This window comes from Carassius auratus, unplaced genomic scaffold (assembly GCF_003368295.1).
Source record: "Carassius auratus strain Wakin unplaced genomic scaffold, ASM336829v1 scaf_tig00214480, whole genome shotgun sequence".
NCBI classification, from domain to species: Eukaryota; Metazoa; Chordata; class Actinopteri; order Cypriniformes; family Cyprinidae; genus Carassius; species Carassius auratus.
Window position 1 is genome coordinate 570,026 of NW_020527673.1, and position 18,487 is coordinate 588,512.

Sequence of the window (18,487 nt, forward strand, 5' to 3'; positions counted from 1 at the left end):
TGTATCATTTTCTTCCACTTTGACATTGAAATGATGTATGCAAATGTTTCATCTACACCATCCCAACCAAACTGATTCACTTTGTGGTTATGATACACAAATGTAACATCACATCAGCCTTTGTGTAATCTTGTGCGGTCTGATCAGTGGCATGGATTAAACAGAAAATTGGCAAAGCAGGGTAGCGTAAACTGTGGCCTAAAGGAAAATATATCATTTCATTGACCAGTGCAATGTTTATCCATCAGGACGGTAAACATTCATTTAAGGACAGATAATATCACAGGAGCTAACTCCGAAATCCATGGTCTAAACCTGAATCATACACATTATAGATTTGATTTTCTCAATATTTTAACAGCAAACGTTGCAAATATAGAAACAGTATCTGTACATAGTTCATTTGTATTTAGAACAAACTCAAATATTGGGAGAAAAATGGTCCATAAATTACAGTCCTGCAGAAGAAATACTAAGATTTCATAAGCTGTCTTTTCACTGTTGGATTCGTTTTAGTCTCACAGTACCCAACAGCTAATCCAGTCACAGGACTTGGCCATGCTGTAATCAATTACTAAAAATCCATTTCAACATATATATATATATATATATATATATATATATATATATATATATATATATATATATATATATATATATATATATATATATATACATTATATTTGCAATATATTCTCCTCTTGTTGCTTTAAGTAACATCTTTTAATGTTGATACACAAACCTTTTTCCCTAAGTTGAAATTCACTGTAGTGTAATATTTATCCATTAGAATGTGATTTCACTAGATTAAGGATTTCTTCTGGTTCTGTTCATTATGGTCCATCAAAAAATGAAAAAGACACAGACAAAAACTTGAGTAGATTAAGATTTTTGTTGGGCTGACACTCCCTTCCAGTAATCTAGAATGTCATGAAGGTCTTCATCCTTAGCAAACTGCACTTTTTTCCTCAGAGCATGGCCTGCGGCCATGTACTCCTCATTTTTGTGTCGCTTGCGATGGAGTTTAAAGCGCTCCCAGATGCTGTGCGATGGTTTGCAGTAGTACTCGGGACTAGATGAGTAACTGAGATTGTGGTACTGGGGAGAGAGTTGCGAGTAAGCCAAGTCTCTGGCACGAGGCCGCGTCAGGGGCTCCAAAATGGAGGCTTTCCGACTATCTGGTTCTTCCAACTCTTCAATTTGGTGGGCGTCGGGGTAGGAGTGCCGATGTTCACTATACTGTCGGATCTTCTCCGCCTCTGCCCTTAGTATCGCAGCAGCGGGCGTGATGGTCAGAATAGTCTCCCCTGTGGGTGAAGTCTTCTCTATGTACTTCGACTCTGACTTGTAGGACACCTCTGAACGGTAAGGCCTTGGACTCCGCATTGGCCCACCAGTGGCTGTACTCGGACGCTTTGGAGAGGCATCTGATGCATGATGTCTTTGTAAAGAGTGGTGGTAGCTGTCCTTGTAGACAGGTGACAGGAAGCTAGACTTGCTCTGAGGCTGCTCTGAGATCAGTACCAACTGAGGTTCAGCTGTTGACACGGCACCAGATTTCACCCCTTGGAAGGAGGTGGACTCTGATTTCAGAGCATCTATGCAATTGTTAATAATCTGGTTGACCTTGTCCACCTCCTTCGCAATTGTCGAGATCTCGGGAACTGTGCCTTGGCTGTTGCCAGGCATGGACATCTCACATTCCCTTCGATCTGAGTGCTCCCCTGTTCTCACTTCCATATAATTCCCTTTGGCTATTTTCGGAGTGTCGCTGATGTCTTGCAGTTTGTATTGCTCGATTTCACTGGCGGAAGGTAGATAGGGCATGCGGGTCATGCTCTCCCCAGTCATCATTTGCTTTTGAGTCATCCTGGATATTGTCCCGCCCTCCAGCTCACCGCCATATTTTAACTCAATTATGTTCTTTTTTAAGCTGCCTGTCTTTTTGTGCTTTTCATCTTGTTGTCTCTTTTTTCGCAGACAGTAATACACGATCCCTAAAACAATTACCATACTGAAAAGACATCCTAAGATAGTCATTATGTAGTGAGTGGCTGTTGCCGTACTAACGTCTCGCTCTTTCCCATTCTTATGCCCAGTGGATAGTGTCAGACATGTATGATTGAAACGCAATGAGTTTCTTATGGAAGCCACACAGTAGGTGTAATCGGTGTGGGGTTTCAGGTTTTTCAGTTCAATATCCTCCTTCTGCCGCTTTAGATTCTGTATATCCGTGAAGAAGCTGTTGTTGTACAGGACAAGGATGTACATCTTCTTGTAGGGGTAAGGGATCTGAACAGTGATTACTGCGTTCGCATGAGACACTTGCTTGAGTTTCATGATTGGTTTCACATCTAAGTCTATGTATGTGGGACTGATGCTGATTCCCTCCGGTTCAGTCCCTGAAGGACAGTCTTCCAACCCACACGGCGTCGAGTCTGGAGGGTAAGTGGTGGTCTCGGTAGGCACAGGGATGTAAGTAGACACATAGTCCTCCGTGCACACAGTGGACAGCATATGCAGAGCATTCCGGTATGTGGGATTGTTTGGATTCTGGCTTAGGAGACTGTAGCCCGAGACTCCTGCAGGAGAATCGCACACCATCCGTTCACTTGTCCTGTTAGGAAAGACCGATAGCCACTTGACAAACCCCAAAAGCTCACAGGAGCAGTTGAAAGGGTTGGTGTAGAGTTCACAGGTGGTCAGCTTAGTCAGGCTGGTGAAGGTGGACCCATCCAACACCTGGATGCGGTTCATGGAAAGATCAATGTTTTCTATGTTTGGGCACTCCCAGAAGGCATTGGGTGTCACAGTCTCAATCAGGTTGGCCTGGAGGTAGAGGTACTGCAGCTTCCCCAAACCCCTGAGAATCCCTTCGGTTAAGTTACGCAACTTATTGAAACCTAACTGGAGAACCTGCAAGTTGAACTGGGCTGAAAAAGCCCCGTCCTCAATGTAATTAATCTCATTCTTGGTCAGATTCAGGTATGTGAGGTTGGTAAAGCGGCTAAGGGCAGAGTAGTGGATGCTTTTGATCTTGTTCTCATTCAATCGAAGGTCCACTATGGTGCTGTTGATATGCTGAGGGATGGCCTCATAGGGTGGCTGGTTTTGGCTGCAAATGGCCAGCCATACAAAGCCCTTTTCACCCTCTATGAGCCAACAATCCCCCATCACTCCACCTATGTGAGTCAGATAAACTATGGCCAAAGACCAGAAGAAGGCACTCTTCACCATGCCTCGAATACTAGCTCCTGATGCCTTTCTGGAAGCCATGAGCGATGCCAGTTGGTAGCAGCTTGGGGTACCACTTGAGTTCAAACTAGGCTGGATGGAGCCTCACAGTATTTAAGTAGGGTAATAAACCCTTTCTCTTTAGCCAAGGGACAAAATGTCCAGTCTCTGGTCCAGAGAATTATTTCACATGAGTTGAGGATTTCTGCACTGATATGTCAGCCCCTTATTAAACCTGCTGTCCATAGCTTATGCATTTACAGGTTAAGTCTCCAATAGAGAAGTTTTCACACTAGTGGAGTGCTAGAGCTGGGTCTTAATGTTTCACCAATTCAAAATGGCCTGTATTTATTTCCCCAGGGTAGAGCATTGTTGATGGCTTTCATCCTCTTGTCTTTTCTTCTATTCCACCATTTTAGTCTCATTTATAGGCCCAGAGGTGCAACCTGGATAAGAAAAGAAAAAAAGGAAGCATTGACTGACGCTCACAAAGTCTTTAAATTAGAAAAGCAATATTCTAAATACAGTTCAACATGCAACAGAGATTACATGGTTCATACCATACAATGTGGTCTGCAATGTATGTGTGCAAGCTCAAAGGAATAATTAATATTGTTTCATTGTATTTATTTCTGTGATGTCTTATTCATATGGACATGTGGAAGGTAAAATAATAACTTTGTTAGCTGACCATCAATTTATTTTGCACACAATTTTCCTTCCTTAAAGATCCTGTGACATATTGCTATTATCGGAAACCATTGGCCAATTTCCACCTGACAGATAAAAGAAAACAAAAGTGTCCCTTTTCTCCCTCAATTAACTCTGAGACCATCCAAATGAGCAGAACCAATACTCGAGGGATGAAAGAGATCAATTACTCGTTGTCCTTTAAAATGTCAAAACAAGCATTACCTCTTGAGACCAGTTTAGCTAATTAAAATGCATAGTTTGGAAGAATTGCATCTAATCTTTAAGGATATAAAGATACATTGGGCCAAAAAAAAAAAAAAAAAAAAAAAATCACCTAATCAATTACTAAACACAAAACAAATTCTTCAAATAAATAATACTATGGGTGATTCTATACTACACAAGCAGTTTTGCCTCCAGATTTTTTAAGCAAGCTTTTTCTTGATGCTTATTTATTTTTAAATTAAATACTCAGCTATGAAGCAGGAGGAAATCACACGGGAATAGTATTTCTTTGAAAGGCACTGCCCTCACAGAGAGAAGGTATGTTCCCTGGGGTGGTAGAAACAAGAGGGAGCTTCAGTTCACAGTCATCCCTGGCAGGCTTTGCAACCACATTGAGACAGCTCTAAGCAATGTTGGCTGTATCACAAATCATTTTCTGAGTTAAGAGAGGATGGGAACTGGTTTGAAAGCAAAGGGCTTTCTTTCCACTTTCTTTCTTTCCTTCTTCTAACCGTGAATATAAAGACAATTGCTGTGTGTGTATATGTGTATGTGCGAGTTTGTATTTTGCAATAACCTGAGTGCTATGAACTGTCCTTATTTCACTTTACTATGACAGTAAAGGAACAATATATTGTCCAGTAACTAAAAAACACTTTGTCCTCTATTGGTATCACCGCAATGTCAAGTAATGCACATTATTATCCAACCAATATGAATAAAACTACAAAAGAACACAACAATGGCAGCACAAAATGAAAGTCATTCATTATTGCACTGTGTCTCCTTGAAGCTGGTGAAAGCTCCTAAAAGTCGCTTCACTAGATGGAGGAATTATGAGTAAATACTTGCACAATATTGAATTCTTTACAGTGATTTTCACTGCTCTAAAAACTCATTCTAATTGCTCTGTCTGATTGCCCCTCTGTAAGCCGTAACTTCAGCTGCTTACCTGCCCTGCGAAAGCCAAGGTGACTGGCAGAGTGGGAGCATGCCGATTTTACACAAGTAAATTATGCAAGGAGGCTTTCACTGAAGAGGAAAGAAGCATTTCTCAAGTGTATAGATGGACACGGTTTATAAAGCCCTCGATGGAAGGCAGTGGATCAAAGATGGGATTTTACTGAGATTTGTCTGGGTTTCTCACAAGTGATGCATTAGATTGTCTATGTGCAAGATCACACTATGGTTTAAACCACAAACAACTCAGTATACATCTTAATAAATCTATTATAATCATTGTCACTTATTTCTAGAATTAATTCTGTCAGTAATCAGGATTGTAACACTGACCATGTCACTCTTTGTATTGATTGTTCTTCTTCCACTGAAGCTCAAGATGCTCTTTGGATCATTTGAACTCATGCCGGAAAAAATGACCGTTACATTTTACACAAATTTGTGGAGTTCATGCAGCCTGATTGCTGCTGTCATTAATGCAAAATAATGAGATGCCAAATCAGACATTCTTATTTATTTTTCTACTACATTTATTTTTTTACTGAAAATGTTGTTTTGATAATATAATATGTAATAATTATTTTTATTTATTTAAATGTATTTTTCTTTCTTTCTTTTAGTTTTTATTTCTTCTCAATTCTAGAAAGCAAAATAAAATAATTTATGATCATCTCAGACTTGTATATTGCTCTGAATCTATGACAAACACACCATGAATCATATTTTCCACATACTGTTGTTATTCACAAGAGATGATAATATCAACACAGTGGCTAGTGAGCGACATGCAAGAATTGGACAAGGAAACAGGCGATGTGGTTATTTATAGAAATACGTGTGTACACATGACAAGTGCACTCACATTTCCCCCTTGAGACTTCAAACTTCTAAGATTCTTTGTGTCTGTCTCTGAAAAATCACATTCATGACAAACTATGAAACACAGAAGTGATTTGTTTTGATTGATATTACTAGTTTCATCAGAATGAGAAAATAATTTTCATAACTTGCCTGTACATATAAAAATGGGAAAAAATGCAAAAAGTGTAACATTGAAACTTTGATTTGCACATAAACTTCATAATAATATTTTTCATTTTAACAATTTTAGTGCAGATTTTGTCAGTCAAGTGACAAATGTATTGCTGTGGACTAATTTTCAATGGCATGCAAATACAAACAAAATATTGAATTCAAATCCACTGTTTGTTTAATCAATTGTTTACTTGTCTACAGAAAATATTGCAATTATTGATATAGGTGGTTAATTAATCAGCAAGCAGGATCCAAGTAATTTTATTCAATTTTCTTTTGTTTTATTTTATTGGTAGTCATCCCCTAATTTTAATTTATGCCTGTGAACCAAAGCCAATGTAATCATATCCCATTTCTTCTAACTGCCACTTTCCTGCCACACTGCAATCAAATTAGGCTCCCCATGTGGTTAAAATTCAAGATTCTAGAATACACCAGTGACTAAATTTTTCCATGCAATCCCATTACAAAGAGATTTGTGAATATATTTCCCTGGTGTTTGCATTCTTAGGTGTGTGAAAGACAACCAAGCCACTGTAAAATAGTGTATTAACAGTCAGTAGAGTAATGTAATTGGAAATTAAAAAAAAAAAAAAAAAAAACCTTAAGGCTTCCCCTTGACAGCTCCTATTATTTGCTGGAGCTAAGCACTTTTACTTCGAGGTGGAAAAAATTGTGTTGAAAAAAAAGTGTATTCACGAAAACCATGCACCTGCCTCACCTGCTCATGGCCCATATTTTTCTCTGGCGACTGATAGGACAGTGACTGGACAGGCAGGTGACAGGCTGATAGACAGCTTCATCATGCCACACTGCTTTCTGGACGGTTTAATCCTCAGGCCGTGCCGCTACCTGCTTTCAGCTGGCCTGTGCAAACAGATATCTGCTGGCCAGAATGGCAGCTGCTGACACGAGAGCCCTCAGTGTCACGGACAGGTGCAGAGCAGGAACCTCGGCAGGTGGATATATTCTATGGTGGATGGAGATCAGAATGACAGCTCAAGGTAATGGATGCTACAGCACCAATCAATCAGATCCATCAATGACACTTAAAGATCAGAGGTCATATTCTTAGTCAGATGACCTTTCTCTGCTTGGTTCGGCTTTTTTCAGACCTGCGAGCTAGTGTCTAGGTTAATAAGATTGAAGTCAGACATTGAGAAGATTAACCATGGGACAAGACAAGACCAACTTTTAGCAAATGATGTATGGTACTACATTTACATTTACTAAATCTAACATCATATAGTGTGATACTGTCTGGAACTACACTGAAAACTGACATTTCCATTCACTTACTCTTTGCTTTAAGTGACACTGAGTAGTGAATATTGAATGAGTGAACAAATGCTTGACTTACAATACCATTCTAATATTTGGGGCTTTACTTTTTTTATGTTTTTGAAAAAAGAATTCTCATTCTCAGAATTTCTCAAGAAATCAAGGCATAACTTTAATTGAAAAAAAAAAAAAAACCTTCTTCTTATTATTATTATGAATAGAAAGTTATGATGACTAGCTCATGTTGCATGTTGCATCTGCTGGTTAGCAGAAAAGAGCAGTTTCCTTTCACAATTCCCCAGCTCCACCTGTATAGAGCTGCAACAGATTGTTATATATGCTATTCATGCATTAGCAGTAGCAGTGTCTTAAATCCTCACAGCAGTGTATCTGTGTATGTATTGGCGGTAGCAAGTTCCTGTACTTGAAGCAGCAGCAGCAACAGAAATAAGCTATAGCAACAGCAATAACCAACAGAAGCAGGAGCAGCATAGCAGATCTATTCCCCCAAGCCCAAATAACAAACTACATATCCATTACCATGCTTAAACCAAGTTGTCATATTGGCACTTTTTGTGTTAAATGCATTGCTAAATAAAAGTGTTCATCTTTTTAAAATAATCATATAATATTTTATTAACTTTTGAGTGGTAGTGTGAATTACCTTAATCTAATGTAGGTTTACTGGATATTATCAACACTGTAGCATATTTTTTAAGACACCTTTATTTAAATAGTGCTTTAAGAAATACAGATTGTGTGCAATAAAGTTGACAATATCATTGGAAATTAAGTTTCCCCAACTAAGCGAGCCAGAGGGGACAGCGGCAAGGAACCAAAACTCCATCGGTGACAGAATGGTGTAAAAAACCTTGGGAGAAACCAGGCTCATATTTTTATATTCTATACATGGTAATAGCTGGAGGAGAAATTCTGTCCACAAACTCTCCCAGTGCAGAGTATTCACATACAAGCTTAAATTCGAGCCAACCAACCTAAAACTAATGAAGAATCATATAGAAACTATAAGTGAGTGTATCATGGCTGTTTCTGTATTGTCATTGACAATGCAAGCAACAAATGTGGCAATATCCACACTTGTTTCTCACCCACGTCATCTCAGTTGTGCGGACACTTTCCACTCACACATTCTCTGTCAATGTACAGCTTGTATAAACAGCAATGTATGTTGCACAGCATGTTGAGTCATTTACACAAGGTAAACAATGACCCGCCGACTAGTAAAAAGTCACACAAACCCTGAAGTGAAGTTTTAAAATTCATAACCTCCAAGCAATTGTGTTTGAATAAATCCACTTTTGATCCTTTTCAGAGAACCAGTGAGAGTGAAATCTGGACAAGAGGACAGAGTCACAGAGAAGCCAGTGTTAACAGTTGTTTTGTCTGAATCTGAATGAGGCCTGAGGGAGGGATTAAATGCAATTGTTATTCAGCATTTGGAATTAACAGCGGTTTCCAACAATGCACATTTCTATCCCAAACTCAAACATTATGCCAAGCATTACCACTTTCCTTCCTGCAAATTTGTGCCCTCTCATCGGTCTGTTCTGCATGTTCATCCACACATATTAATGACTCTCGCTCTGCATATGCCATTAGTGGCTGCTGGCAGGCAGGGTTACTGAAATTCACTTTGTTTTTAGGGGTGCCTGAGGAGGAGCACGGACAGCCATGTGTTGAGAGCGGCTTGGCATGAGCTATTGGATGCATGTGAAATTGGTTGGACTGAAAAGCCTGTCTGGATGTGGCCAGAGCCTCTCACATCAGTAATGGTGCTATGCAGTGACATGACCATAGTTTGGGTTGGAACGGCATTTGAAATAGATCCTGAGTCCCTCTGAACAGATGTTTCCCATACAAACAGAAAGAATGAGGCAACTGTGCTACAGGGACTGGAATTCACTTACGGTCTTAAAGGTGTAGTTCACCCAAAAATTAAAACTCACTCTTGTGCTCACATGCTGTTATTGCCACGGCGCACAATTAATTTTTTAAAGAATCTTCACACAAATCATAGCACTGCATTCTCACATATGTTGTAACCAAATATGATTGTAATAAAAAAAAAAAAATGCTGTGTGTCTGCTGAAAGTTTTCTCACTGGTGAATGACACATGATGTATTGTAGTAATGTTGTCTCTAATCATCGGATCTGTTCGCATTCATGCGTTCAGCAAGTGCGGCCTTGGATGGCGATTTGGGACTTTTACTGTACTTTAATTACATGCATTTACTAAATGGCTAGGGTTAGGATTTGTCTTGGGGTTAATTTGCATAATTTATTGTTATTATAACAGTAAGTGCATGTAACATGCAAGACGGACAACTCAAAATAAAGATTTACCCAGAAGTGTTACCAGAATTGCTACACAACAATAATTAAAAAAAAATGTATGTTTTAATTAATATTTCTTATGAAACACATCTAGCCAAAAAGAAAACCCCATGGGGTGACTCTGGAAAATGTGTCACTTAAAAGGTTTTCCAAGACTTCAGGTTCACCAAAACCATCTTATCACACCATTGGGAATTTAGAGTGAGTGTCAAGAATAAGTTTGTGAAAATATCTGGATTTCTGGATCGATAAATCATTAAAATGCAGTCTGACCTTAATGTAACTCACAATTACAGACAAGCACTATCTGCCTAAACAAATAACACAAATGAGTCTTTAGGAATGTTTTCATAACCTTTTCATCTAATTTATAAAAAGTGTTTTTTAATGGCCTGTGAAAGCCTTTGGAATGGATGCATTGTTTACACTAACAAACCTTCCTCGAGGAGTAAGCAGGATTTGCGTGACTTCATTTAAAAGGCAGGGCACCTGTGCAACCCACACTTCTAATCTCATCTCCCTAATTGACTCCAATTAGCATTTGGAGAAGCGCAGAGTTTCACTTAATTTTTCCATTCTGTCTTGTCAATGATCAGGCAATGTTTTAAACAAAAAATAAATACATAAAAGTAAAATAAAAACTATTTGTACGTTATTAATTTAATCTGATTTCTGTAATTGTGCAATTGATGAAGACACAAATTTTATTGAACATCAATGTGGACACATTTTATGAGCATCAATGCAACAATATAGGAATTTTTAAATGGTTCACAAACACACACACACACACACACACACGCACGCACACACACACACACACACACAAACTCACACACACACACACACACATATATGTATATATATATATATATATATATATATATATATATATATATATATATATATATATATATATACATTTCTTTCTTTTTTTTTACTGTCATTTGGGCTATCTACAAAAATAGGCCAGTGGATGGCTCACTTAGGAACACTGGGATGATCTTTAAAGCAGTGAAGTTCCTTTGCAGCTTAGTCTCCAACTGAGCATGAAAAGAGAACAGAGAGGCAAATTACAAAAGCACTTTCCTCTATCCTTAAAACTTTACTTACCAAACTCAAATGTCCATGAAACGAATATAAGAAATCCATCAGGGCAAAATGTGAAGTGGGATGACTGATGGCTTTAACAGGCATAAAAAAAAAACTGCCTCTATCCTGTGGCCCATTCTCCCAAGTCTGTGACCTTTAAAGCAACAAAATGGCAAAGGCCAAGAGTGTGTATAACCTTGGCCAGCAGGATACGGAGGCTAGACCCGCTTTAGGTAAAGTTCTGGGTAAACCAACAGAGACTGTACTCATTAATCTAACATAGACATGCTGTTTGTCCAGCCTGACTCGCTCCAGTTGGACTGATTTTACCCCAAAGTGTCGGCATACATTACAGATGAGCTGCATGACTTGTAAGAACAAACATGGACTATGTTCACAATGGACCCAGACAAAAACAAACACGATCTGCATAAGCCATCATTTATATTCACATTTTGTTCCTTATGTTTTTGCTTGCGTTTGGCCCCAAGCTCCTTAAAAACATACTAAATCTCTTGCAAATATAAATATGAATGATTCCATTAACATCATAGGGCATGTGTTGCTGAAAAAGACTCCACACTTAAATGAGTTACATAAACAAATGGTAATAGTGTCTGTAGGGACCCTTCCTAGCTCTGCTTTCTCCTCTGTCCATTCCTCATTAATAGCCTGAGTCTCCATGGTCCAGCGGAGGCCATGTGTGCTGTAGGCCAGAACAGTCAGGGTCTTCAAGCCAGACGGAGCCTCCTCTGGGAGTGCACATCTGCTCCCTGGTCTGGGTGACATTTCGCTTTGGCGAGCATGCAGAGCAGTGATGGCTTTTTCTGCTGTTCTCTATGCACAAGCTAATGAGAGAGCTTTAGATAAACTCAAAGGTTTTCACCACGCATTTAGTACTAGTGAAATGTTCATTGTTCTGGCCATTTAAAATGAAGCAGCAACAATCCATTAGGAAAGAAAATGACAAGTGAGATTTCTTTAGTATCTCAATTGTTTCTGCAGAGAAATTAAAGGCAGGAGTTTTGAGATCTGCTTTCTCCTGATAAAAGACAACAGAAACCTCACACGTGTCTCCTCCAGAGTTTCAGAGGAAATCTTAATGTCACACACTGTCAGGTGCAGAGAAGAACAGCACACTATTTTTCTGTTTAATAATGTAAATCTGCTTTGACACAATCTACATTGTAAAAAGCACTATATAAACAATGGTGACTTAACTTGACTTTACTTTCACCAACTAAATGTTTTCAGTCAGTTATTTCTATCTTTTGCTGTACCGTAGTGTGTCAGTAGGAAATATCAGTTTACATTCCCAACCATTCATTTTGCCAGTAATTGTAATAGATATTTGTTTGCACAAGGAGTCTGACAGCAGCCAATGCTGCACACAGAGATCTGATCTCATCATCATCATCAGTCTTTCTGGAATAACATGAAGAAACAGAACAAACTGAGACAGACTCAGTCCAGAAGAACTGTTGCAACGTCACACTTCAAGAGACCTACCTGCAAAGTTACAGTATTGTTAAAAGTACTACACGTGTGTAAAAATGCTGTGAAATGGCGATGCTGTCAAAAATTATGTCATAAATAGGTTTTATCGATCAATTAACTTATATTAAGTAAATTAAATCAACATTTGGTGTGACCATCCTTTGCATTTAACCCTCTGGAGTCGATTAACGCGTATATGTGTTATGAGTCATTTTCTTCTGATAACCCCAAAATAACTTAAATTACACTTTCAGTTTTGATCGTACCGATAAGAGCAACACATCAATCGAATCTGTAAAGGGTTTTTTTTTTTTGCATACAGACATAAGCTTTTGTCCTAGGTGCACTTGCGCATAGTTTTTCAGATATCTTTGCAGGGAGGTTTGTTGAACCATCTTGGAGATGTTGCCACAGTTCTTCTGGATTTAGCTTGTTCTGTTTCTTCATGTCATTGTTATGATGCCATATTCTGAGTGTTTCTTCCACATTTAGTTTGTAATAGTGTCAAATCTACAATACATATTTTATACACCCACAACAATAGTTTTATTTATTTATTTATTATTATTTTTTGGTTATCTAAAACTCTTAAGAGTGGATCTTTAGCAAAACATAACCGAGAACTCATTTGAGTCTCCTCAGCTGTGAAAAAGCAACCTCTGAGGAATGATATCATCCTTAGACTGTTTGCCAGCATGTGCTCAGACTCTAAAATACTAATAACTGCCAGTGAATACTTCTTGAGAGCATCTATAAATCTTCTAGATCCGCATCATAAACTGAATTCTACACATATAACTATTGAAAGCAGTGCTGGAGAATCCCATGTGAGTAGCGATGGCTGCTGGTGGAAATCCTGTTAGACTGAACGGAGCAGCTCCTCTATAGAGCCTCGAGGGTTCAACTCTCTGTGATGAGAACATCACTCTGAGCAAAGTGCAGTTGGTTGGACCTTCACGCCTCATAGAGGACGCAGATACACTGACTACTGTAACTATCTCACCACCCAAGAGCCGTCAGCAGAACTGTCAGACTGAACTGCAGCAGCGATAGGAAACGTTTACAATTTAAAAGGGGTCATGAAATGTCAAAATGCCCTTGATATTTACCCATACAAGAGGTTACGCTACAATAAAAAAGTTCAAGTTTCCTTAAAGCTAACTCTCCAGTTTAAAAGGTGAGTTTCCACTGTTTAAACTGCCTAATTTGTGATGTCATGTTTTATACGTTGCAATGAAGATGTTAATCATGGTTGTGGGCATTTAATTTTGCTTTGGAAAGAGGTAAAGCACTTTAAAATAAAGTGTTTGTGGCATAAAGCCAAAATGCGGATGGAAAATTATCAATTAAAATATATTTGAACTTCTTTGACACAGAAAATGCAGAAACATAATACATTTACAGCTAAAAATGCACTTCATGAGGCTTTTAAGAGCTTGCTCAAATCTAATTCATAGTTAAAAGTGTAATATACAGTATAGTATGCAATTTTCCATTCTACTAAGTTCAAATCCAAATTACAGTTATATATCCTGTTTGCTAGCTTAAATTAATTAGCTCTTTTTTTTTTTGATTTATGAATTCTGCACAGCCTGAACCACAGATCCTCCCTTATGTTGCCCCCTGCTTCTTTCATCTCTCTCTCCGCCCCTCAAATTACCCAAGTACCCCTTTTCCTCCTTGTCATTTCCCTCATATTTTCATCCCCACCCTCGCTTCCTTTCGTCTTCCTTCAGCAGCATTCTGAAGGAGTTTGAACCCATCTGAGGCCGTCCTGCTATGATGTTCTCCGGCTGCTTATTTGAAGTCATTTCAAATTCATACGTGTGTCACAGGAAAACATAAAAGAGTTGCACAGAAAGGGCTCAGAGGTGCTGAAACAATTCAGTTGTAATGAAGCCAGCTCTCGTGGGAGGGGAGGACATTCGGCACATCGACCCCTCAAATTACTTTCGAGTGAGAGAGAGAATTATGAGGAGGTAGGAGTCGTGCTTCATTTGTATCAGATGGTATTAGCGCTGTACGTTAATTACCGGAGAAGAACTGGCTGGAATTGAGAGTCAGTGGTCCTGCCCTGCCCAGACCTCTCCGTGTGAAGGGAGCTGGACTTTCTCTTATGACTGTGGAGACACAATTTCAGGTCCGACTTTCAGGTTCACCCCAAACGGCTCAGTCAAGATCACAGACTGCCTTGGGGCTCCGCACACTAATTATCTTTATCTAGCGGGTACTTGCTGATAAGTGAGCGTCATTGTGCCAATTCCGGTTACTTTAGATTCATTTGTTTTTGGGACAAAGCCTATTATTTCCTCATGCCCATTGGCGTCGCCTGCAAATATAAACCGAAGGTGAAACAGATGACCGGATGACTCTCTCCATATGCTACACTCAAATGTGACCTTGCAAATTCTGTCAATATCAGTTTCTTTCACAGGTCTGAATATTTAGATATGCTGTATTTAACAGCATATTGGTGCTATTGTGCCTCAAGGACAGATCACTAGACACTGTGCATTTGATGGATTTTAAAATGAGCACGTTATGCTGAAATGGGTTTCAAAAGCTTTTTTTTTTTTTTTTTTTAACATGTCCTATTTAAGTTACTGCCTCTATTATTTGATTTTACACCAAATGTCTATTATGAATCTGAATATATATATATATATATATATATATATACATACATACATACATACATACATACATACATATATATATATATATATATTTGCCATGGGTTCCCTTAAGATTTCACTATGCTTTTTTTATAATGGGTTTTTCAGCTTATGTTTAAAAAAAAATGTCTGTAGTATATTTAGATTGAAGACATTTGGACATTTTGCACTACAGTGTAAATTACACACACCCATACGGAAAACACAATAAAACATTGCTTGGAATAAGAAATTACATAACGTTTGGGCTGTTAGTGTGTGCGGTTTACATTGTACAACAAAATCATCAAGTTATGTTCCCTATAGACTTTTTACTCACAAATTGAAAAACCTCATCATAAAAGGCCATAGGAAAATCTCAAGGGAACCCATGGCTAGTTAGTTTTCTGGGTTGTAATGGAGATTGCACTCTGTTGCAGTATATGCATAAATAATAATAATAATAATAATAATAATAATAATATAATGTTTGTTAAATTAATGAACTACTGACTTCATACAGTACATCCACTAAAAAAAAATAAAAAATACCTTCTATATATTTGTAGACATGATGTTTGACAGGCCTAAACCATGTTTTGTTTATTTATGTACACTTTTGACCAGCTTTTACATGACATCTTTGAAAAAAAACACAGTTTTTTTCATGATATAAGGTGCTGTATAATTGCAATGGTTTATTCAAGACTAAACGTATATTTTCAAATAAAATAAAAAAAGAGGAAGACTGCATGCTGTTGAAGTCAGCCCTGAAGTCAACTGGCCTAAGTAAACTAAAGAAAACCTCTAGGGTTTAATTTAGAGGAAAGGGGGAATATTTGAATATTTAATTAATGAAATGCACAATTTTACAGTTTACTGCTAGAATGGATAGCCAGAGAAAAGAATGGCAGCAGAAAAATGACAGAGCTCATTTAGCCCTTCATCCTCATGGCAGCACCAAGACTCATTAAAGGTGAAGTGTGTAATTGTGTTAGCACACCATACTTTCTCCTAATTCACTTAGTATGCAAAGACAACCATATGCAAATCAAAGAATGTAAAACCCGTGGTGCTGTCAAAACACTGCTTTGTTTGTGCAACCAACATGATCAGCCCAGCAACAACATCTGCTCGACCAATGGCATGAGTTTGGAGGGAGACCATCAGTTTGATCAACCAATAGCAGATGGGGAAAACGTTTGCTTGCTTGAAAACATTCATTATTTTTGTAATGGCATTTGGTGATGCTAATGGTACAGAAATTATCCACTTTGACTTTAAGCAACACAAGAAGGTACAATAACCATTCATGTTCAGGTTTAATCCAGTACAAGCCCTCATAAACCTTAAAATGCTTAAACACAGCCGAGAGAACAAAATCTTCAATGTCCCATATTTCCATCCTAGCAGGTAATTCAACTTAAAGATATGACAATAATCAGGTTGTAAAGCACCTGTTTCTCCATAGAAATGGTGTCAATCTATAATGGGACTAATTTGATTTAGCACATGAAATGTACATGATGGACGGAGGAATAAGACCTGCAGGTTTTAATGCAATTTTCCAGGCCATCAACTTGTTCGCTCGGTGCTGTGGCCTTTGCGTGGAGCAGCTGCAGGCAGAAGGATGGGAGCTGACTCCGTTCCCACTGCTGACTCAGGATATGGAAGCCTGCAGCACATCATCAGCCAGCTCCGGTCGAGAAAACGGAGATGGAAAGAAGATGAGACACAGTTTGATGGGTTAATGTGGCCCTGTGCACCATCTGGTTGCTCTTTCATTTTTGTCATCCAACGAAGAAGGGCTGGACCATCGAAAAACACCATAAAAGAAATGGTCACGATTTTCTCAAAGGGACAGTTTGCCCAAAATGGAAAAGTGGCACCATTTATTAATGAAAAACAACATAACAAGAAATAAATTTGGGGTGTTACGCCATATTTTTCTGTTATTGATATATATATTGTATTCCTTTGTCTTTTTTTTACATTTGTATTGGTTTAGATTAGAGTAATGTACTCTACTCTAAAAGATGATATTTGGTGATTGCCAAACCATTGGACGTGCATTAAATAGATGCAGTGCACTGTAAAGCGTTCATTAGAGTGGAACCTCTTACAGCACAGAAACACTGGACACGATCACATTAAATAGGGCCCCAAAAAGCCTGAGACTGAATAACCTCCGTAAGGAAATCCTCTTATGTAAACATGACACAGCAAAACACAAAGCAAGGGCATTGTGCTGCTGCCATGGAAACCTCTTACAAAGCCTCATTATTAAGTGAACTCATAATGTGTTCTGGGCATAACATCTGGTAACTTGGAGCTAAGCATATTGCTAGCATGCTCTTCCCCCCAACAGAGATTAACCTCATATCACCATCACAACAAACAACAGCATCAAACAGACGTCGTGTTCATGAGAAAACGCCATCGCATGCTAGATGACAATAGAAATGTAGTATACAAGTAGCAATTTGGATATGTTGCTTGATGAGAATGAAACAGTGCAACAGGGCAAAAACAGACGTTTGAGAATAAATAAAAGACAACAATACCTATTTTCAAAAACTAGTAAGCTGACCAAATGGTTACTAAAGTTACTACAGATGGCTTCTGCATTTTAAGATCATGGAACATCAAAATAGACTGATTTGGATACCATACATGGGCAGTATCATGTGAAGTAAATGGGAGACTTGACTTGGAATTGATTTCAGTACAGGCAGCATGTATGTATTTGATTATAAAATGATTAGTTCACTTCCAGAATAAAACATTTCCTGATGATTTTACTCTCCCCAGTGTCATCCAAGATCTTATTTTTTGTTTCATTCTTCAGTTGAAAAGAGATTAAATTTTTTTTAGAAAAAACATTACAGGAATTTTCCCTATGTAGTGGACTTCAATGGCAGCCAACAGGTTGAAGGTCCAGATTGCAGTTGCAGTGCAGCTTCAATCCCAGCCAAGGAAAAAGGGTCTTATATAGCAGAACAATTGCTCATTTTCTAAAAAAATTAAATAAAAAATAATAAGTAAAATAAAAATAAAATGAAAGTGTATACACTTTTTACCCACAAATGATCGTTTTGCACTAGCTCGACTTCATGCATTACATAATCAGTCTGGAAAAGTCGACCCAGTGTTTACAAAGCAAACATGCAAATAAATCAAACACCCTTTACATTAAAAAAGAAAGAAAAGAAAAGGTAAAACAACGATGTCAGCTGATTTTGAAGTTGGAGTAAAAAAAGAAGAGTTTTTTGAACCATCCTTTTGTGAACCGAAATATAACAACAGGATTATGTAATGAATGAAGTCACATACATTTATCACAGAGCTAGTGCAAGACAAGCATTTGTGGTTAAAAAGTATATAAATGTATATATATATTTCTTAGAAAATGTCCAGTCTTGTTGCTAGATGATACCCTTCCCTTACACCTTGGCTGGGA

General features: G+C 38.2%; 1 protein-coding gene across 2 annotated transcripts in view; it reads right to left on the reverse strand.

The window, feature by feature from the left end:
* Window positions 1-701: 701 nt before the first annotated feature.
* Window positions 702-18,487, reverse strand: part of elfn1a (extracellular leucine-rich repeat and fibronectin type III domain containing 1a) — an 81,712-nt gene continuing 63,926 nt past the window's right edge. The window contains exons 1-2 of one of the 2 annotated variants that reach the window (XM_026257733.1): window positions 6,869-7,014; window positions 702-3,680 (exon numbers count right to left, since the gene is read on the reverse strand). In XM_026257733.1, coding sequence (XP_026113518.1) covers window positions 883-3,276 — 2,394 coding nt within the window. In that variant the 5' untranslated portion in view covers window positions 3,277-3,680; window positions 6,869-7,014 and the 3' untranslated portion in view covers window positions 702-882. Of the gene's footprint in view, window positions 3,681-6,868; window positions 7,015-18,487 lie in introns of those variants that run through there. The other variant, XM_026257732.1, reaches the window with a different exon arrangement.